Source organism: Lonchura striata, chromosome 3 (genome assembly GCF_046129695.1).
Source record: "Lonchura striata isolate bLonStr1 chromosome 3, bLonStr1.mat, whole genome shotgun sequence".
Taxonomy (NCBI): Eukaryota; Metazoa; Chordata; class Aves; order Passeriformes; family Estrildidae; genus Lonchura; species Lonchura striata.
In genome coordinates, this window is record NC_134605.1 from 66362687 (window position 1) to 66386570 (window position 23884).

The 23884-nt window shown below is 36.0% G+C and overlaps 1 protein-coding gene across 1 annotated transcript in view; it reads left to right on the forward strand.

The window, feature by feature from the left end:
• Nucleotides 1-13165: 13165 nt before the first annotated feature.
• FRK (fyn related Src family tyrosine kinase) overlaps nt 13166-23884 on the forward strand; it is a 53781-nt gene continuing 43062 nt past the window's right edge. The window contains exon 1 of the mRNA XM_021555508.2: nt 13166-14016. Within this exon, the coding sequence (XP_021411183.1) occupies nt 13586-14016 (431 nt within the window). The 5' untranslated portion in view covers nt 13166-13585. The remainder of the gene's footprint in view (nt 14017-23884) is intronic.

Sequence of the window (23884 nt, forward strand, 5' to 3'; positions counted from 1 at the left end):
AAAAAACTGGGCTTGACAGCCTTGTTTGAAGGACCTCCTTATTCTTCAATTCTTTTCTCTCAACAGACCAGTGACACCATCAAAACTTTGTTTTGATTCACAAAACATTAAAAATTCTAGTTGAATATATTGTAAATACATATATTTTCTTTTTAAATTTTTGTATGGCTATAAATAGAATAGTATAAAACTTAATTTAATTGAGAGCAGTTGTTAAAAAACATTTAATACAAGTAATCTTTTCCAGTATTGTCTACCTTTGCACAGCTGTAAGCGCTGTGCTTTGTAGGTGGATAGGTTGGAGTTCATAACCATAGTAGTGTGCACTGGAAATTTTGAGTATATCAAAATATTATTTGATTTTTGTAGATCACTCAATGATACTTTGGCATTACAGAGAAAAACAGTTTTGAAAATACATTCAAGTAGTAAATAGATACAATTTTCTTATATATTTGGAGCTACAAGGTACGTATATATTAAGATTCACTTTGCTATATTCAGGTAGACGCAGATGAAAGCAATTTATTAGCATGACCTCTCACATGCATTTTAAAATTCCACTGAGAACTTCAGTATCAGATTAGGAAATTAACTAGACAGGAAAATATATAGAAACTAGGAATAAAGTTCAAACATGCTAGTAGTAGGGCAGGATGAGCACTTAAGGTGTCAGAGCAAGATAGAAATGGATTATACATAATTTTACCAGAGCCCATTTTACAAGAGCTTCTCTCAAGGGTTCTCAGAATCTTCCACAGACATCAATATACTTTCTAATGCTGCTGTGTATATATATATATATATATATATATATATATATATATGCATACAATATAATATATACTCACACCATACATTATATATGTATACACACCATAAATTATGTATAAATAATGATACACACATGTGTTTTAGACATAAGTTAAAGAAATACATAAATACATTTTAAAAAATTAAGATGTGTGAAATCTGAGCATACAAAAAAGGTACATCCAGGATAATAACTATCCAGATGATGCAGCAACAGGGAACTCAGAGTGTAAGACAATTTACCTTCCTAAAGCTTCTCACTTCAGAAAACACAGAGCAAATTCCTGTCCCACTGAAGCTGATGGCCACAATTGATTGACTTCAGAAGGTCCAAAAGGTCACCCACAGTTGGTGTTTCATGCTGTTCTCACATAAAGTTTGTCTGCCTTGCAGATTATATCAGTACAGCTATCTTATTCCAGTTACTTTTTTTTTATTTCCTGAAAAGGATTGAGGTAGTTTCCAAAAGAGTGTTTAGGTCATGACATTTTCTTGCTATACCAGTAAAGCATTTTATACAAAAACTCACCAAAAAAGCAACTTAACAGACTGAAGTATTGAAACATCTGAATAGATATTGAAAACTATGTATTCATTGATAGAATCATAGGATAGTTTGTGTAAAAAGATCATCTAGTCCAACCCTCTAGTCACTGTATTCACTGTCAACTGAATGTAATCTTGAACATCCAGTTTTTGTGAATGCTGGACAATTATACTGACAGCAATGATAAGGTGTCATAGATTTTACAACACAATAGTACTAATCATACTTATCTTAAACCACTTTGTATAGGGAACAATATTTACCCATGGAAGGATTAAGTTAAATTTCAGATACATGAAGCTGAAGATTAAATCAGAAGTTTGACAACAAGAAATAGTGAAAATACTAATAAAGAGAATGGGTTTTCTTTTCTGGGGAAAGAGAAGATAAATGAGAGAATAACATTCAGTATTTGCAGCACAATCCTGGTAATAGTCTTGGCCATCTACTTTCAGCACATATACACCATTATTTTATTTCTTTTTCTTTTGTGTTAAAAGTTTTTTGTCTCAGTTTCTTCCTTTCAGGTGAATTCTTTAAATATACTGACACTGCATTCTAGGGCCTTTCTCAGAAAGGAGCCTCCTTTAATAAAAATCCTCTGCAAAAACTGAAATACCTTAATGTGTTTACAGCACTTTTTCAGCCCTGTCCTTCAGGTTTGATGGCACCATGACACACTCGGAGATGTCCACATAACTGAAGTTGAACTGTTGGGATATCAGGTCCTAACTAAATTTCTTTTAGGTTGCATAGTTAATTTGTGCATCACAATAATTTCTTTTATGTTGTTGATATGTGATAATTGGCAAATTGGGAAAAATCACAAATCTTAGTAGGGGAAATTGATAACTGGTCACTCTGTGCAGAGATAGAATTGCTTGTGGTGAGGCACACCCTCAAGCTGGGGCTGCAAGGCTGCCTGGCGGGACTTTGCCTCTCCAGTCCTCAACCCCTGATGCACAGACCCCCATGGAGCCAGCAGGAGAGGGCAGTGGCTTCTGTGCACCCTCAGCATCCTGATGCTTAGCAACCTGCAGGAAACATGTGAACTGGGTAATTTGATGTGTTAAAGCCTTTTAGAAATACAGAAAAGCAGCATTTTGTTTTCCATCGTGCCAGATCATGCCTGCTTTCCCTGCAGAACAGGCTCCTAACACCACACAGCTTTAAATGATAAGCTATCATGTAGCTTTAAAGAACAAGAGCGTACTACCATGCCCTGGAGAGCAAACAGGACGCAACTGAGTGTGGTAATGTACATAAAGACATGAGAACTGTGTCAAAATCCTAGCTGTCACACAGAAGTTGTAGGTCTCTGCGCAGGACAAGCAGCGCAGGTCCTCGCTGTCTTTGTCCTTAAGGTGGCAGCAGCACGATACATTGGAGCATCCCTGTGAGTTAGCTGGGAACCGTCTGCGCCTTAGTCTACTTCACTTCCCTTAAACTTCGTGTGTACTGCCCTGAGACTGTGTAGGTTGACTTTGTCCCAGCTATGCAGTTGTAACCGTTTGTCTATTTTGGCAAGGGTTATAAGACTTTCCAGTTTAAAAAAAAAAGGAGGGGCCCTCATATTGTTACAGAAACTATAATAGTGATATGTGAAAATAAGGATTTGAACAAATACAGATTGTTTTCATTTTAGACAAGAAACACCTTCTTATGCAGAAGTAAGGTCAGAACATTCTAGGTTTTTCCCTGCTGGTTTTTAAAAAAAGTATGTAAATACTTTCGGAGTAATATTAGTCAAACCAAAAAGTGTTGGGGTTTGGGTTTTTTAATATATATTTAATTTTAGCACCCTGCTAAGAGATGAGCCTCAGGTTTGTACTTGATTTAGCTTTTAACCCATGTAGGTGTTCAGTGCACAGGTGTAAGAATGCCCCACAGCCCAGCATCCCCACCCTGAAGCATCCTATGATGCTTCAGTGGGATTTGTTGTGTATTTAAACAGGATTGCTGGTTTCAGTTCATTGATTTTAAATTTAGGACTCTAAGAAGGAAACATTTGTTTAGGAACCATCACAGGAATAAACTCAGGATACACAGAAGTAGGGCTATGACTTTTTACAGAGTGATACTTTGGGAGACATAGGTCTATCAACACTATTTTAGGGATAACCTTTGTCTCTGCAAGACAGAGAAATCTGTCAAGAATATATTTTCTTTGAAAAACAATCTCTAGCATTTACTATTACCTTAGTAGACTTTTAAAAGTTGAACAAAATACTGTATAATTTTCAAGGCATCCCTCTGTGGCACACAGGACACCTTGTTACTAGGTAGAGAAGCTTGGTGAATTTACTTAAGTATTGATCAGAATTTAATATTTGATTAAATTTCAGTGACTTCACAAGTTTTACTGTTTATTGGGATGTTTAGGAGCCTTTTTATATAGTACAAAATATGGACACATCAACTTTCTAGTGAATTTGCACACATAAAATTTATAGTGTCCTGCTGGGATTAGTTCACCTGATTACATCTGGCACCTCAGTACTATATTCCCTACATTCTATCCAACCTGCATAGAAATGAAAATCAGGATGCTGAAGAGACAAGATTCCCAAAACTAAACCCAGTAGTTCATCAAAAGCTTAAACAGACAGTAATCCACTAGGTGCTCAGTGCTCTCTCAAAAGCCTGTCTTTATCATCTCTCTCAGATATTGTAATCTACCTCAGGCTGTTCCCACACAACATGAAAGAAGGAAATGAAAATCAATTTTTTTGTCAGAATAATTAATAACCAAGACTGATTGCTGGACCCTTAGTGAGTATATATTTTAAAACTCTGCATAGTTGTTTAAAGGTGCTTTGAAAGATTTTTCTTTCTGACCTGGATGGATGTTACATTTAGTCAAAAAAATTGCACTAGAAATATGGACTTTTGGGGAAGATATGCTTCCAAAATACACCTTTTTGTATTTAATAGTGAGATAACAGTTAAGTTTCTATGATCTATGGGACACTGCCATATTTTTCCTATTTTTGGGGATTTTTTTTTTTTCTTTTGAGCCTACTCTTATGTTTACAATGGGAAGTGTAAAATCCAGAGGATTACTCAATTTTCAGTCCTCATTTTCCATTCATTTGTGGTATATTCATGGACAGATAATATAAATTACTTATGGCTTCAATTTCTTCATGAGTAAACCAGGAATATGTCTAATTCAGACATTCTGAAGATTTCTGAGTTGTCCAAGTAGGTTACCGGCTTGCATTTCAAGCCTGACATTTGCTGGTTATTGCATAAAAAACTCAAATGTATTCCAATACGCAGTCTGCACAAAGGAACAGAGCTATCGAACAGCCAGTGGGAAATGCCACAACTGTAACGCTGCAAACTTGAAGATAACAGAACTAGGAAAGACGTAACAACAGCCATCTTCTGCCCTGGGACAGGATCAATCCAGCTACAAACATCCTTAGAAGTCACCTGTCTACTTCTTTAAAAGTACTCTTTTGAAAGAACCACTGAGGCTGTTTCTTCCAGTGTTTAATGGTCCTTACATGCAGAACAGAGTTTTCTCCCTCCCTTGATTTCAGAACAAAGTCTCTGTTGCTCTAATGCATCTTTTTTTCTTGTGTTGTGTTCTATTCCTAGCAGATGCACCAGACTTCTATCTATTTGAAGGCTATTGCTATGTTTTCACACAGACTCCTTTTGTTTAATTGTTTAAGTTCCTTCCTTAAAGGCTGAAGGGTTTTGAGCCTGCTTGTCTTTTATTCTCAATCTGGATGATGTTCCTTCATCACTCCATTATCAAATTGGTCATTATCAAATTTTCTGGAATACAGGATCAAAAACTGGACATATTTCTCTAGTTATGGTCTTACTATGACTGAGTACAGAAAAATTTAACCCACTGTAACATAACACAAAAATCTGTGTTTTCAAACTAACATGCAAGTTACATAATTAATTACAATTCTTACCATGTTAGGATTTTCAAGACCAGATTTTTTCCTATTGCTATGATGAGTAGAGAGGTAATTTTTTCCTTTGACTATAAACCCTCTTTTTTTTAAGGAGGGTTTGATCTTTCGTTTAATACATATTTTCTTCTCTATGTGTTCATTGCTGATTATAACAGCAATGTTATTTCTTGGGGCTGCAATAATGAAAATCTAATATTAATGCTTATTAATCTAAAATACAAGAGCTTATTTTGAATATTAACCACATTTGATGTTTACTGTTCTGCTTCTAGAAGGTGTCTAATAATGGTCTGATGGAAGGATAAAAAAAAAAATGCTTCCTTTTTGATAAGAAGGAGGTGATGTAATTAATGTATATTAGGCATCAAGAAAAGTCTATCATGCTGATAAAATTGTTTAAATATGTGTATCATGTTTCTATATATGTCTGTGAAGCAGGGCAGGTCAGTGCAGCCTCTTCTGTTTTTAGGAAAACCGCATGCCTGCATTTAGCTACCTTCATGTTATTGACAGGGAGAGAGGCAATTCTGACAAGGTTTAAAGCTGTGGAAGCAAGGACAAAGGAATATGAATTTGGGAAAAAATTTTCAAAGAAAGAAGATGAATTATTTTTTCTACAACAACAGACTTCTGTATCAGAATTCCTTATTGAAAGTGAGTATGACCAAAGCTGCTGACTTCCTCTCCCCTTTCCCTGTGTTTATAAACATAATGTCTTGCTTGTTGGGTAATGTACTTTGTACAGCTTCTCATTGTACAGCTGTGAAAGACATGCAGAAAGAAAAGAGGAAGCAGGAAACGATACAGAAATTTTCTACATCTCTAAAGAGAGAAGTATACTGAAACAAAAGAAAAGGAAGAACAGTAAGAAGATACATATTTGCAAGACAAGTTGCATCAATTTGTGGAACTTTGGGTTTTGAACACACAGAAACAGGTCAGACTGATGCTGAAACAGAGTAAAGAAGTAACTGCATATACCGCATTTTTACTTTTACAATAAAATTATTCTAAATATAAGTCAAAAATTGATTAAAAACAATGATTCATGAACTAAAGGCAAAAAGATAATCCTACTCTCAGTTAAACCAATGAGTATCTCGTCACTTCTTATCAATAAGATAAACATGATTTTAAGACCTTTTATGCTGGATCAAATATAGAAATTAGTTATCTAAGTATTGACATTTGTTGACTCTCAGATTGTACCCATGTATCTGAAGATGGAGATAAGATAATGTTTTTTAAATAAGTTGTGCCCTTGGCCATGGCTAAACTATGGCATTTAAGATTTTATTTTCCTACTTCCTAACATAATTTTGAAGTACATCCCAGCTTTATAACTTTCTTTCTGCCTATCCTTTCATTTTCATAGGGAAAATATATAAGTGCATGTCCTGAGGTTGCTGTGGGGCACTTTCAATTCCCTTTCCTCTGGATTATAAAGTGTCTTACCTTTTGGGTAATGTTCTTTATACAGCATCTAACTGTGAAAGGCAGATACAGCAGAAAGAGAACAGGAAGTAGAAAACTATTTAGAAAACATAGAGGAGAGAGGGATGCTTAGTCAGGGGGGTGGGTGAACCATGCACAGGGTTCATACAGTCATAGAAAATGATTCCAGAACCAGTCCTTTTCCTATAGAGAGATTTTAGATATATAAAATCCTAATGTATGCGCAGTTCATGGAAATGAGTTTTTTTAAAATAGCAGGAAGAATAAAAGTAAGATGGATGAGAGAGGGAGATGTTGATCTCTTGTCCCTGTGATCCAGTAACAGGGTGTGTAGAAATGGTTCAAAGTTGAACTGGGGGAGATTCCAGCTTGATGTTAGGAAGCATTTCTTTACTGAGAAGGTGGTCAGACACTAAAATGGTCTTCCTAGAGAGGTAACTAGCACCCCAAGCCTGTCAGTGTTTAAGAAGTGTTTGGGCAATGTCCTTTAAAACATGCTATAACCTTTGGCCAGTCCTGAAGTGGTCAGGCAGATGATCATTGCAGGTCACCTCCAGCTGAACTGTTCTGTTCTGTTGTGTTCTATTCTGTTCTGTTCTGCTCTGTTCTATTCTATTCTAAAATTAACAGCTAATTTTTCTACTGGTTTTCCATATAACTTTTCAGTAATCTAAAGTAATTAATAAGACATGTTTCTTTATATGGTATATCAATATATTCTAACAGTAAATTTCTCTGTGAGGTGCTGCCTTTTTGAGGTACAGTGAAGGTCAGGAGAGACTGCTGGTTTTATTTTTGTTAAAAAACCCCGAGCACTTTCACTCACAGGTGAAACAATGAGTTCAGTACTTGATACACTGCTGCTTTATATCCATCTCTCTTTGGACTTCTTCTTTTGATGTGATTCCAACTTAAGATATAAATGGTAAATCATGTTCACAAGTCATCTATGTTGTAACATGCAGACTTTGATAGAGTTATGTGAGAAACAATCTTGACCCATCATAAAATCTTCATAAATAAATACACATTCTAAATTAAAAAACTATTCATAGCAGAGTCAGGTTTGGAATACGTTTTCTTAAAAGAATGGCAAAATCATGTTTACTGATAATTCTTTGTCATTCATTTGCCATATTTTTTCCCACACAGAGATAAATTTGATTAGAAGTATTTTTCATGCCTTAGAGAGCTACATCTCTTTGGTTTTATTCATAGAGGCTGTTTCACAGAAAGCAAATTAAGTTACAATTTTTAACACTATAGGCTGTATATCATTTAGAATAATATACAATGAAATGAAAAATAATGGTTGAGGTCTGGTCCCATTGCAGATAATGGCAAAACTCACATTATATTTGAGCGAAGTGGGATCTGTTTGAACAAATAGAGGAAGTCTCTATTCTGTCAATCCTCGACAGAACCTTATTCCTCTCTGTTAATTTGTTGTCAGATGTAGCATGTTTCAGGCCCAAATTTGGCTAATAAATAAGAAACCCTCATCACCAAAGCACTTGAAAGTATACTTTTAATGTTTTTCTAGAGTAGAGATAGATTACTGGATCAGCCTTTTGGAAATAAATAGCCAGACTTTTCTCATTACAAATGCAAAAAGATTTCAAGTTGGAAAATGCAGAATCAAATATAACTCTATGTCTTTGTGGATTTATGGTTTAAGATAATAGACAAAACCAGGAAAATGATTAATCAATAAGAGTAAACAATTTTGTCAAGAGTAAAATTGTGCACATAATTTATTTTTACTGAAAGAAAAAGACAATGTGCAAATTAGAGAAACAAAATGGAAGTGCTGCTTAAAAGGAATATATAAAAGCTACAAAGTGGCAGTAATGTGTTCCATTTTAATGTGGAAATGGAAAGAAATATAGCTGAAAAGACAACTGTAATAAAAAAAATCACTGCTTTATTTCAGCTTGTTACCTTAAAAAAGCTACACAACTTTAAAATGGTTAGTCATTTAAATTATTCCCCAAGAACAGGTTTAAAGCAATATGCTTTTGGTTTTCTGCTAACTTCTTTAAAGATCACATTATTTGAATATTTTACTTCACTGAAAGGTTTGGCTTGCTTTATTGTAATGCCTTATGAAGATTTTCTAAGCAAGATAATAATGTTGAATATTTAAACTAGCATACATTAAATGCAGCAGTATAGCTTCTGCCTTGAAAAAGATTATAGTGTATCGAAAGTGATGCTACAGGCATCATAGATTATTTAATTAAAATTCTTGTACTTTATACCTTAATTTCTCATTTCCTTACATGGAGTTTTTTTTCCTTTTACAGAATGCAACACAATTATGAATGAAAATGTTTGTTTCTATTGTGATCTCATTAAGAAAAACCACTGTCTTTTTCAATTTCCAATTTCAAGTGACTCATATTTAATAAAAAAACTGTTTTGATGGATATTGCCTTAGAATATTCTTTTTTCTCCAGCAGAGCTGTTCAGACTACAATTCTTCTCTGCATGACATAGGGGAATGGTTTCAAACACGATGTATCATCAGTACTGAAGACCAAGTCTCAATGATGTTCATTCCTTGTCTCTGAAATATGAACCATCATATTTGTGTGTTGAAGGAGGGTTCCTTTTGAAACTCCTAAGTTTTTATGTATTTATGTGAATAGTTCCATACAGAGCACATACAAATCAATAATTGTAGGAAATATCTGTAATGCAAACTCATACAAAATAATTTTTAAAGGCATGTAACACAAATAGAACTTCTATCAAAACAAGGCTTTTGAAATATTGTGGATTCAAATCTTATGTGTACTTATTTTATACAACTTAATCTGATACCTTAATTCATACAGAGCAGGACCTGATTCTAAGATTACTTCAATTAATGTCAGTACTGCAGATTAGTTTTGTACTAAGTTTACTAAAGCATGTAATGTTAGCACATTATTCTTCTGTCCATTCAGTCAACTAAGAGAAATATGTTTCACCACCATTGTTTAAACAGGATTGTTTTGTAGAATAAGGCCTAAGGGATATTGACTCTAAGTTAATTAAAATTTGATTTAATGGATTTAAAGGACTTCAAATTGATTGTTTAAGCAGGTGCAAGGCTCCTTGCAGGAGTCTTACTTATACTGGACTTTATGGGCAATATATAGAATATAAAAAGTAACTTCAGATATCTGTCATCTTCAAACCTATAGCGTTAATGTTCACTCACTCCTTTTTGGAACAAGGAAATATACATTAAAAACAATGGGAAATTACCTAGTATGAAGGGGGAACATACTGCTTGATTGAATAGATTTGCTCTATTTTCTAAAGTCTAAGTTTATATAGTCCTGTCAGACACAGGTTTTAAATTAACAATCTTTGTTTCAAGGTGTTGTATATTTTAAGAAATTACTTACAATATTAGTGTTTGGTGTTTTTTTGTAATATAGGGACCAGAATACTAAATTTCAGTATTCATAGTGTAAATGTGCCATTCTGGTTATAATAAATAAATCTTTTTTGCTAGCTAGTGTTGGCTGCATGAAGGAGGTGAGACCCTTGCATTCTTCTTAAAGCACTTTTGTCAATAAAATTAATCAATATCTCTGATTAAGTCTTTTACAGTCACTCTACCTCCAGTGCCTTTTTTTTTTTTTTAACAATTTCTGCTCTGATATTCAGACTTCTAAACAAACTAAATAAAGATACAGAAGGCCAAAGAGCAATTCAGGACTCTTTGGCCTCATTTTGCAAAGAAAGGAAAATATAGTGGGATGCAAGACACAAGACAAAAGAAATAAATTAAGCCAAGGAACCGGTAATGCAAAGATTATTCTATCAAATTATATGTAACACAAATGCAGAGGACTTGGACAACAGTTTATATTGAAAAGCCCCTGAATATACATGATTACTCTCTTTTGTTCCAAACTGTGAATGTGAAAATCAAGATTATGGGATTTATTAGAATTTATTTTCTCCTGTTAAACCTGCAAGAACTTTTTTATTACATGCTAATTTTCTTTTATTGCCACAATTTTATTGTGGTAAAATTGTATAGACTCTAAACCGTTAAGAGAACCTCTTTATTTCCAGAAATGCAGTGAATTCTCAATAGAGTCACCAGGATGGGAACAAAGACCCTCTCAGAAGCTGCTGCAGTGTGGTCACCACAGCTCACTTATTGTCCTGTCCCACATAGGAAATCTGCTCAGTGGTTCTCAGCAACTCCAATCTTCTCTCTTTCTGAGAAGTCTTTTAAATCTGATTAATGATTTTAATGGCTATTTGTTAAAGTCTACTTGATTAATACACAGAACTGGCCCTGAAGAACAGGATGAAAAGAATCTGATTTATAGTTATTTTTCACTTCCAGAAAAAGTCTTTCTGTTCTTCTAAAGCCAAGAAGGGACATAGATTGAGAGGCCAGATGAATTTATTGCCTGGAGCTCTTTGAGCTCCAGGTAGGTATATACACAACTATTTGTAGGCTTAAGCCCTGTTGTAGCTAGTTATAAATACTTAGCTGAGTGGTCTCAGTGAATACAGTCTGATTTCTAATGTGTTTGTATATTAGTTCCTTAGTGTAAATGTGGGACTTGATCCTGGAAATGGTTGTGCATTGTACATCTTGATTCTGTATGATGCAAATGGCTTTGTTGTCATGATGAAACTATTCTGGGCAGTAAACGAGTTTGCAAAGTTTTGTCAAATTAATGCCCAAGTTGCCAGAACCAAAAACCATTACAGGAAAAGTCAATCAAATATGCAAACTGAAAATTGCTAGGTTACTTAGTAGTAGTTTCACATATTCTCTGCTTTCAGTAAACATAGACAATTCTTTAAACAAGATTAATGAAGATAGTTTCTTTATCAATACAAGCTTTTCTTTCCTTTGGATAGTGTTATTCACACCAAGGAAAAACAAATATCTCTTGGATATCTGTGTTCTTACTATTATGTGGTTAATAACTGCTGGTGAAAAATCACCTCCAGTGGTGTTTCAGAAATGAAATAAGATTATCATAATCTGCAAAATCAATGTATCTTTTTTTTTTATCTGACCCTGAAGATGACGAGTAATGACTTGATGTGTATGGTACTTCCTCCTTTATTTAATTTCTTTTGCAGCATTGCAGAAGTGTGTGTAAGTAGTTCCTTTCAATGAATTCCTCTTCAGTGGAGATGTACCTGATACTAACATTATCACTTTCAATGGAGATACCTTTTAGACATCCCACAGTTTCTAGTTCATCATTAGCCTTTTGCCTCTGACACTGGCTTCCTTATTCAAATGAATGAGACATGATGAAAGCAAAGCGACTTTGTTTTCTTTTACTTAGTTGTTTTCTTTCTAGTAAAATAAAACCACAGAAGTTGGCTTCCTGACCAAAAAAAAAAAAAGGAAAAGGAAAAAAAGAAAAAAAAGAAGAGAAAATAAAAGAAGAGAAATGAGGAGAAAAGGAAAGAGAGAAAAGAAAAGAAAAGAAAAGAAAAGAAAAGAAAAGAAAAGAAAAGAAAAGAAAAGAAAAGAAAAGAAAAGAAAAGAAAAGAAAAGAAAAGAAAAATATAGGACTCAGGCTTTTTAATCACCAGGAAGTTTTAAGTCCATGTGTGAGATTTCATTGATCTCAATAAATAGACTGATCTGTAAGAGTTTGTCTTACTGAAATGTCACCACTGTGTGCAGACAGGTTATTGCTGTGTCTTCTGTTCTTCCTGCTCCTGTTCCAACCATTCAGTGTCCCCCAGGCCGTGGTGATTTCCAGGAGACAAATCCTAGGCTGCACTGCTGTGATATGATGACCAACCCTTCAGCCAGCTTTGCCACAGCCACAGAGTATCCAGACACCTTTGCTTGGTCTGTATGCTGGATTAGAGATACTTTAGAAATAGGAATATACTGGTCAATGCAGTGTCATTGTTTACAAGCTGACTGGAAAACAGCCATTTTTTAAATATAGGGTTGATTTAATCAGCCAGCCACCAAGAAAAATGCTTTTTGGCTAGTGCCTTTGTTTCCTTAAAATGCAGAATAAGGAATGCCTTAAAATATACTGCTTTATTACTGGATGCCATATATATTTCATTTTCCTTGTAAAAAGTGCCTATCCCAGCTGAAGAAAAAAAAAAAAAAGAAATCCGTAGGGTTGTTTAGAGGGGCAGGTACTTGGCAGGGAATGTGCCTGGGTGTGAGTGAGGGCAGGAGCCACAGGTGCACTCCTGGTGAGGGCATCTGACAGTCTCAGGCGAGCAAAGGCTTCCCACTGCGAACCGAAACAAGTACAAACCAGGAAACAAAAAGAAATATTCATTCAAGCTGTCCACGTCAGACTACTGAGGAGTAGGCAGGTCAGTTTGGTTAATCATTGCCAATTCAGACATTCACCAGTGATCATATGACCAGACCACATCTGAGATAAGAAAACACCCATCCTGAGCAGAAGGAGTTGAAAGCCTCCCTTATTTACATGTTCTGGCTTTATTGTTTTGCTGTAACAGAAGAGGCTCACACTTTTCTGTTGTTCTCAGAGCTCAGCCCAGCACAGCTGTTGTGTTGCTTTCCTTTTTCTGAAGAGGAAGTGAAAAATTCCCTCCATACGTATGCTGGCACTTGAATGCTTAGGTTTCACTCCCTAATTGGGAGCGATCTGTAATGAGCTCTCCGTGGGACCCAGAGAGGAGCTTCCAGCTGTGCCAAGAGTTATTTCATTTTGTGCCAAAGGAGAAGGGGGAGAAGAAGTCTGCAAAAAGCTAAGATGTGGATGGTGCAAAAATTGGTCTAAGGGTCTTGCAACCAGGAAAAGCAAAAGAAAAGCAGAAGCAGAGGGAGCAACAAAGAATCAGGATGGGAAACTTCTTCCGGAAGCACTGTCCCTGTTTGAAGCGTTACCTTCCCTGCTTATTCTTTGGGAGAAATGGTGAGGAGGAAGACAAAGGAGGCCAGGTCTTTGCCAACCTTGCTGTTATAAAACCTGACCTCCAAGCTGGACAGAAGGACTTAGACAGTAAGATAAAAGAGAAACCTTTACCTCCACTGCCTGGCCAGGATCTAGCAAACATTTGCAACTTTGTGGCACTGTTCGACTATGATGCTCGCACTGAGGATGACTTGAGCTTCCGAGCTGGGGATAAGCTGGAAGTGCTGAGTGCATCCCATGAGGGATGGTGGTACGCCAAGCTCCTCCTGCCAGAGGGGTCAGTCTGTCCTGGCCGCAAGCTCACAGGCTACATCCCTGCCAACTACATAGCTGCTGACCAGAGCATCGAAGCTGAGCCGTGAGTAACCCATGCTGTGTGAAATGAGACTCTTTTCTGCTGTGTTAAATGGGTTTGAGACAGGAGGTCACGGCCTTTTCTCTTGCTGTGTATTACCCTGCCACACTCAGCCTCGGGTGTCCTAGAGGTGGTAGTGTTGGCTGGCATGTGCAAGGAAAAGACACCATGGTCAGAGGAAAATAAATTTCCAAAGGCAGAGTGTGGAGGGGTTTTATATTGTTTTAAATAATTTCCTTTGGTGATATACACTAATCAGTTGCTTAAAAATCATCTGGGAAGATCATGTTGGTTACTGCTGTGATGGTTCATTAATTTTATTTGTATAAGAGTAAGTGTGTATCAGACAATACCCAAAGAGTAGAAATATATGACCCCTGCCCTGAATAACCAGCTGCAAAGTTACTAGTTAATCAGTTAAAGCAAGCTACCTTTACACCTTTTTATCTTCTTCCATAAGATGGGTGAGTCCCTAACAGATAAGTTTCAAAGTGTTTCCTCTAGACTACGTGCATCTTCTCTGGAGGCAAATCTCTGCTCTCAGGACAAAATTAGCTACAGCGAGTACTGCAAAGGGAAAAAGTGGATATTACAACAGAGAACAGATGAAGGTATTAAATTTCACAGAGTTTAATTATCCATCCCATCTTTTGCCCCTTCAAAGCATGCCAGATCTTATTAAATATTCTGAAATAGATCAGAAATCACACAGAATCAGTTACTTGGCTCCCTAGTAATGATGAGGAAGGTCTGAATCAGCCTGGGCTGCACAGTTACTTCTGTGTGTTGAAGACAGAGTCAATGTTTGCTGAAATAGGTCTGACTGCAGTTCCAGAGGTATATTTTGGAAAAAATTATCACTGTGTAAAGAAATGCCATCAGCGACATTCATTATTAGTCTCAGAATGAATGTTGACTTTAGAGGGATGGTGATGCAGCCTTTCAGTTAAATGTCATTTGAACCTGAAACATCATCTTTGACCTGATCTGCCCACTGGACTGCCACAGGCTGGGAAAATTGGATCAGATATGATTATGCCAAGTCTTTTATCAGCTGTAGGATTTTTGCTAGAGGCATTTTATGGCAACTCTAAGATTAATCTCTAACCTGAAGACTTTAATTTCCAGAGTTTTACCAGCTGTTTCTGTATTCAGGCAGACAACATTTTCAATGGTCATGTTCAAAAAAATTCTTCCAACTGGAGAAATTAATCTCCAGGGAAGGCATTTTCTGAATCACTAGATAAATGGTGTTAGGCTCTAATTTAGCTCAGGTTGGCCTTTGCTCTCTTTCAAGAGCTAGTTTTCTTAGAAGTCATCAGATTTCTTCATGCTGTTAATACTTTGAAAGTAATTTTTCTGAGTTATACAACATCTCAGCTCCTAATGTCCTTATCTTTCTATATCTAGAGCTTCAAATACAAAGTTAAGTTTGCCAAATTGCATTGTTGTGTAACCTCTGTTTATTTTACTTGTTACTTGTTAAACAATTCTATATTTTTTTTTTTAATATACCTTTAGACTAAGTTACAAGAAAACATTTTTCTCTATGGATTGTTAGAACACTGGAGAGGAAACAATGGAGAGTTTTTCCAATTCTCAGATGAAGCAATTTCTCCAAAATGAGCTTTTTATTTCGCAGCAAAATTAATGTGGCTTAAACATGTTGTCTTTTCTCAGATTTCTTTCTAAGTCACTTGGCTTTAGTGGTCTTCACATTTGTGCAAACCTGTCAATCCACACACGTATAATAGACTAAATGAGGTTAGAAGGGATCTCTGCAGGACATTTGAAGAGTCTTCCCAACTCAAACATGGCCAAAATAAAGCTAGACCTCTTTACTGTGTTGGGTATTTCCAGTTGAGCTGTTCATCCTCAAGGTGAGGATTTTTATTGCCTTGTATCAAATTTGAAGATCCCTTGCTACAATTTCCTCAAGAATTCCCTTTCACCCACCCTCTGTAGTTTACACCTCTGTTATCCTAGTGAAAGAGTAAGAACAAGAATAATGATGGTTTAAAGAACTACCCTTTGTTTTCCCTAAAGTAAAGATTGCAATTAGAAAAATGGTTGTTCTAGTGTCTCTTTAATTAAAATTCAAAGATTAAATAATTCTGTCTATGCCAACCTAAGTTTATCTTCTCTCATCTCTCTATTTTGGTTTTAATTTCCTTTGGTGTTGGTGAATTTTTCATGGCCATGATATAGGCATTTATGGCAATGTGCAAAGTTTCTATTCTATTCTATTCTATTCTATTCTATTCTATTCTATTCTATTCTATTCTATTCTATTCTATTCTATTCTATTCTATTCTATTCATTGCATCCTATTTGACAGTCCTTTATGGTCCCAGCACAGAACTGACAAAGAATGGAAGACTCACAATCTTGTGCTCACCTACCAAAATGCACATTTACCATATATTTGCAGTGTGTTTTTTATGCTTGCAATATTTTCCAGGCACAGTTAATCAACAGTCTTTGACTTGAGTGCACATTTTGTAGCACCAGCCAGCTTCTGTACATCTGCAGAGACAACAGGAATTTTATTTCTGGATTGCATCTCCATCTAATTAGACAAAGAAACACTGGTGATTCTTTTCTGAGAAACAGACTTAATTCATGGTGGGACTCTTAGGAAGCTTGAGAAGAAAACCATACTGATCACATTCTTTAGCAGCTGATTTTAGCATGCTTGTGTAGAAACTATTTTAAAAATTGCATTCATATGTATGCATGGCTACTCCATAAAGTCACTGAAACAAAGGAATAGTGCAGCATGAAAGGTTCTACAGTGAGAAATGACAGGGCAACTCTGTAAATTTAGCCAATAAATGCTTGAGAGCTGCTTGCAGAGTAGTCAAATTTCTTCGGTTTATCATTTCAGTTTTGTCTGTGACCTTCAGGAGTATTAACAAGCAAATATATCTGGCCCGCTTTTATCAACATATTAACATGGTCTTTCTTATAGAGACAGTGATCAGATAGTCCATCTGGTACTGTATTGTCAGTTCTGGCAGAGAATAATGCTGGGTCATTGCTTGTTCTCAACAAGTGCTGCAGCAGACCAGTTTGCCTCCTTGCTGAAGTGGCTGTGAATTTTTATCAGAGAACAGGGCATGCTTTTTTTTTTTTTTTTTAACTTTTCCTTGGTAAGAAAGAGAATGAAGTAAAGCAAGAAAGAAAGTACAAAACTTCTTTAGATAACTTCTTTTTTCTTCTTGGGTGTCTCTGACTGTCCAATGTGACTGAGGTAGAGCTGATAAGGTGGATCAATATCTGGGGGAAAGGGCAGAAAGGATTTGCAATATTTCATCTGGGAAAAACAAAAAAATAAACATTATTCATAGCAAAGGCAAATTTTATATATCATTGGCTATCAGAACTGAGAAAGAATGAAATTTCTTTACTGTGTTGCTCTCCTTTGACCAAAGGTTATTGGTAGAAATTGTATGCTACAATTGAAGGGGGCATTTTTTATATTTTGCTAGTATATTTATATTATAAAATAGAACCAAATTATATCAAAAGTCAAACACTTCTTATATGTGCATTATTTCTTGCTAAAAAAAAAAATTGTTTCCTTCCTTTGACTTAAGTGATCTCTTTGCAGGTGGATGACTTAGATGAAATTAGTAACAATCTGTGTGAGTAGGGGAAAAAATGGTAAATGCATGGCTTGACTTCTGTCTGCTTCAACATTTCAGTCCAAACATGTGCTGCATAAGATGAAATGCATCCAAGAATTGTACACCTGCTACAATGAAGTCTGTTTTGGACAGACTGAAGAAACAAGGCCTTTAATTTTTATATTTACCAGTAAAGCATCTTCTCATTGCTGAGTTCTTCTAGCACCTGCTGTACTTCTTATACCAAAAACAACCTGTCAGGCAGAGAGATCATGAAGGAATTGTGTTCTGTATCTCTGGAGACAGGTGTGTTCTCCTGGCCCTACCTGGGGTAGGTGGGACAAGGAAGTTGGGGCGTGGAAGCATTAATCTGGCAAACCATAGTCACACAGTGAACTTTCTCTTCATGAGGAGCTAAATCTGGTATCATGAAAACATTATTTTATATTATATCTGACCAAAAGCAGACACAAACTGCTAATGATAAATTAACAACTCTGAGAGTACTTGGTGCTTCTTTCTGCGTCACAGGTAGCAGTCAAAATCATGAGCCAGACAGATTTTTCATTTCTAAAGTAGTTTGAATGAGGTTATATCTGCTGCATCCCATGAATTTGGAATGCTCTTCTTTCTGTGTTTAGACATAAAACACGTGGAAAACAAAAAATGTTATTGGAGACAGAATCATATAATTTAATTTTTTCATCCTACAAAGGATGATCAGAAAGAACAACTTGACAAATACCAAAATCTGAATTAAAAGATAGATCTTCTTGGCAAAGAGTGTGACCTTCCTGTCTCTCTGCTCTTTTTCTGTGTCTGTTATTATGCACTACAAACAGGAGCCATAGTAACATTTTCACCTGCTCTTGTTTCATTACTGCCAGTTGTTTAAACTAAACAAGAAAATGACATAGTGCAAATTGTTCTGGACAAAAAATATAGCTCAGCTCGACAGTCAATTTTAATAAAGCAAAAATAAAGAATACACCTTACTGCTGGAGTGATGTGAATTCTAGTTTTGGCAGAGGAAAGATAGATTGTACTTAGAGGGAGCTCTTGCCTGCCATCCTGAGGGACCTGTTGTCTATTTATTGAAAGACAACTTACAATCATAAAATCATAGAATCACTGAGGTTGAAAAAGGCCTCTAAGATAATTGAGTCCAACCATTAGCCCAGCACCATCGTGTTTGCCACTGGCCCCAAGAGCCACATCCACATGCCTTTTGAACACTTCCAGGCATGGTGATTCCACCAGTTCCAAGTAAGCTTGTTCCAGTGCTTGTCAATCCTTTTAATGAAGAAATTTTTAAAATAACCAATCCCCTTCCTTGGCACAACTTTTTCCTCTCTTCTTATCATTTATTATCTGGAGGAATCTGACTCCTCATAACAACCTCCCTCCAGGTAGTTGCAAAGAGCAATGAGATCAGCCCTGAGCCCTTTTTTCTCTAGACTAAACAACCCCAGCTCCCTCTGCTACTCCTCCTCCTTGTGCTCCAGACCCTTCCCCAGCTCCACTGTCCTTCTCTGAACATGCTCCAGTACCTCAGTGTCCTTCTTGTAATGAGACAGTCCAAAAGTGAACACAATTCAGGTTTGGCACTGTACCAGTGCCAAGTACAGAGGGACAATCACTGCCTTGGTTCTGCTGGGCTACATCATAATTGATACAGGCCAGGATGCCATTGGCCATCATTCATTCTATGTGTTCATGCCAGCATAATTGATACAAGACTGCTGTGCTGAGGGAAGCAAATCCGTACAAATTCCTTGTAGATTGGGTCAAAGAAGACCATAACAGTTACTTTTGACTTTTGTCAGTTTCAAAAATATTTCTTATCTCTTATATCTTATGTAGGTATTTCCCAGCTGGTGGAAACTGAGCCCCAGACCTAATCAATGAAACCTCATCAGTCAATTCCACAGTGAGCTTTTAAAATGACTGCCTGAAAGCAGAAGTGTCTAGTAGGTTGTTTTTGTCAATCTCCATAGTTCCTTCACCTTCTATTACCTGACTCAGCTTTAACTGTTTCATACATTGACTGAATTCCAGTTACTATATGTGGACAACAAAGATTTCACTGGGCTGACTTGGTTTAGACTTCCTTCAAAGTGAGGCTTTTGGGGCTTCATTGGTTCATGTGGGTCATTTTTCAAAGTGGTATTTACAGTCAAAATGTCTAGAGGATTTTTTTAAAGTGAAGCCTTCAATTCTACTAAATACCTCAAAACACTGAATGTAATCCACTGCAGTTTCTGTGTGCTCCCTCTCTCTTGCTCTCATAGTTCCTAATTGTGTCACAGTACAAACTCCTGAGGACACCACCAGAATCACCACTAATCCTTGCACTGAAATGAACTTGTAAAAATTGGTGATTGCTAACAGGACTACACAAAGTTCTAGTAGTTTGTTTGCATATTCTTGGAACCTGCCAAGTACAAAAGTCCTTCTTACATATTGTTTTGGTAGAAAAGGTGTCTATCACCAAAATATGCATTTCGTATAAAGCATTGAAAAGCCTATATGTGAGATTCCATCTTTTCTTTCAATTGATATATTTTATCTGTTGGGCGGGGGGGGGTGTTTGTGTGTGCATTCAGGTATATACACACACAGTATAGAGAAAGATTATAAGACTAATATTTTTAAGATCATGAAATACAGCCTTGTCAGATGAGGTGTGTATTGCTAAGCTAGATAATGATTTTTATGTTTTTTGACATGAGAGTGCCTTTTTTAAATTTAAACAATGGAATATTGCAAAAAACCCATTACATTAATAATTTAACTTCTTTAATGATGATTAAGCATTCCAGTGCTGTCTTCAAACACATATCAAACTTTGACTTCATCTCTGCTTATTTCTTAAATCTTCAAGGACTATACTGAACACAGAAGTAAATGGTTTACCAAACTTTAAAATGACAATTTTTTTCAAGTGCCAGTACTATTTATATATCCATGTGCATATCCATGTTCAGAAAATGTGTCTCTGCTCAGAAAAGTGGAAAGAGTTATGGCATTGTAGATAAGCAGTTCATGAAATCTTGTCTAATTAAGGTCACTCATTTTCTGGCAATGTGGTTTTCTAAATATATATGTCTTTGTCTATTCTAATTCTGATAAATTAAGAAATTTTATCCTACCTTGTCTTTATTCAAAATTAGTGTATTATATATTATAATCATTACCTACTAGTTTTCATTACCCTATTATGGAGAATATGTTAATGAATTATGTGAACACACACAAAAAAAATTCCTTAAAACATATTTTGCAAACACTGCTAGTTAGCTTTCCCTAAGGCTTGGTGGCCTTTACAGTGCCTTTTAGAGAAAAAAAAAAAAAAAAAAAAAAAAAAAAGAAAGGCCACATACTGGTCATAACAACTTGATACTCCTGTTTAGTGGGGTTTTTTTCTGACTCAGTAGGAATAAACATTGTGTATGCTAGCACAGATTAGTTGTGTTTGAGTAATGTTGTCGGTAAAAACATTCTCCAGGTATTGTACAATATTTCCTCAATAGGTGTCTTTGATGGATCTCTGCCCAGGACAATACAGAGCTCTGCAGAGCTGAGTGATCTTTGAGCAGGTTTAGAACTGAGAAATAGCAACCAACAGTTCAGCCAGGCTAAGAAGTCCTAAAGCTGGGCTCATTTTAAACAAACTAGGTCAGGTATCTCTGTGAAGAATTATTTTCTCACATGTGAAAAGCACTGTTGGTTATAGAAGACTTTCTTTGTGTAAGATTCTAACTGTACTGAAGAGATTAAGAATAAAAACATAAGAGATACCCTAGAAGGTCAAACCAATGGCTCTCTCTAGCCCTGTTGCCTTCAGAAATGATTTTGTGAAAAGTGCACAAACCCATCTACTTTCTTTGGTCTCTTACCTTTGTACTTCACCACGGGCTGGAACTGTTGTATAAGCAAAGTCAAGGGTACATCACTGCCACATCTAATTATGGACCTATTGTAAAGTCTGCTTAGCAAAACCATAGGTGTTGACACTGCACAACTCTTTTTTTCTGTTGGTGGGCAAAGACCAAGCTATTAGGAGAAAAAACAACCTCACAAAGAAACCCTCTCATCTCTGCAGAAAGTTTTAAATCTCTAAACAAGTGTTTGTTTTTTTTTTTTTAAGACTGTTGATTGCTTAGTCATGAGTGACACACACAAAAAAAAGACATGCTGAAAATAAATAGGCACAAAAGGAAATGGTAGCACTGCACAGGTTCCTGTGACATTCAGTGACTGGTCCTTTACAGATTGTCACACAACAGATCTCACCTATCTGCCCCATCTGCATTAATGCCTCTAAGTCAACCCAGGCTGCAGGCATCAATGACTTTACCCTCACAGATTTATCCTTCAATTAATTTTGTTCCTTACCAAAGATGCAGTGCTAAACCCAGAATATGTCCTGTTATTATCCTAAAGACATTATGTTTCAACATGAGGCTATAGCAGACATTGCAGATTTTCATCCTGAGCGGCCTTCCAAGCAGCATAGTTTAGATGACACAAAATTTACCTGCACTTTAATTTTAAAAGAGTTTAGTAGAGAAAGTATGATTCATCAGACTCAGATGCTTTATTGTAGTAAAATGTTTTGTTCTTTTCAAGCTATGTAAGCAAGGTATGCATAGCAGAGAAAGAATATAAGTTATTGAGTGATATTTTGAAAAAAGGACAAAACAATTTTCAGTTATTTTTAAACAATACTATATAGGATAAATTTGAAGGTCCTTCTTGTGCTTAAACTTTAAAAATAAGAGATTAAACTTCTTTACATAAGAAGTTTGTCCTTCATCAGAATTTTTCTTAAATGTTGACATTCATGTTTTCAACTCATATCTGTGTAAAGAAAACCATGAGTGTTATAAGAAATTAGAATGGAAATTTACATCTGTGCAGTTTTCAATTATCCAGACAGGCCTAGAAATCATCTGGAAATAGCTTTTTAGAAGATCAAAATATTGATAATGAAGAAGTATTACTTTTCTCTATCTCTTAAACCACATAGAAATACATACTTCTTTTTCATGCTGGTACACTAATCTTAATTAATAAAAACTGGGAAAACAAAGCATTGATTTAAGTGATAAGTGATAGCTCCATAATGGATTACACTAATTGACATTCCACTACTTTTGTGCAGAGTACTCTGTAATACTTTATATTATAAATTTTTCTGCAGTAATGTCAGTAAGAATTTTTCCTTAGCTTTCTCTCACTAAATTAGATATATTTCTAGCTTAATTAACATTTTATTCCTGTATTTATAACATAAAGATTTTGCAGCACAGCTTTTTAAGCCTCACTGCAAAAGAAAAAAAAAAAAGAGATCCAAGACTCATATGTGGGAATGAATATGTACCATGAATTTCAGAAGTGCTGAGAACTCACCAATCCCAGTTTTCCTTTTGAAATTACTGATCTTTTCAGTTAGTGGAAGTAAGAGAACATGGAAGGAGTCTTTGCTTCTCTAAGGGTGTGTAGTGAAGGGAGCCATACATAAGAACACGCAGACAAACCTGAGTGGCACATGAGGAGGGTGGTGGTGATGAGGAGGATCTGCTCACTTGCACTGACAGAGAAAAGTACGTGGAGTGTGGGAATGTTTCTTTTTCAGGATTATCTGAGGACCTTGCCAACAAGGAAAGGGGGGAAGACAAACACACAGACACCAAAACTGATAAGTCAATGTTAACAAAGACAATAACTGGACATAAACTGAGTCACACTAGCTGATGAGCTACCAGGAAATGACAGGCAAACTCAGACTATGCAACAGATAAAGATGTAAACCTGGGGGTTCGGGATGTTATCCCAGAATAACAACTTGATTATAATAATAAGATAATTATTAATTTTCTGAATATGTGCAAGGAAAGAAAAGAGAAAATGAGATTGTGTTGTTACAGAGCTAAAATGCTTGAAAAATCACCCAGAAACTTCCTGTGATGCTGACACAACATCATTACATTACATGGTGTTGTAATCTCTTGCAAAATAAATCTGTGTGAGGGTCTTGGTCTGACAATACACACACTGACATGAGTTTGATGTGCTCCAACTTTACTTCTGGAAGATAAAGGTATCTTTATTGTGTCACCCTTCACATCTGTCACCCTGCAACGGTTAGTCTGAAAGGTGGGAGGCGCTTTATTTAAGTAATTAATCGCCCCACGAAAGAACCATTCTGTCCTTTGGCTTAGAGTCACCTGTAGATG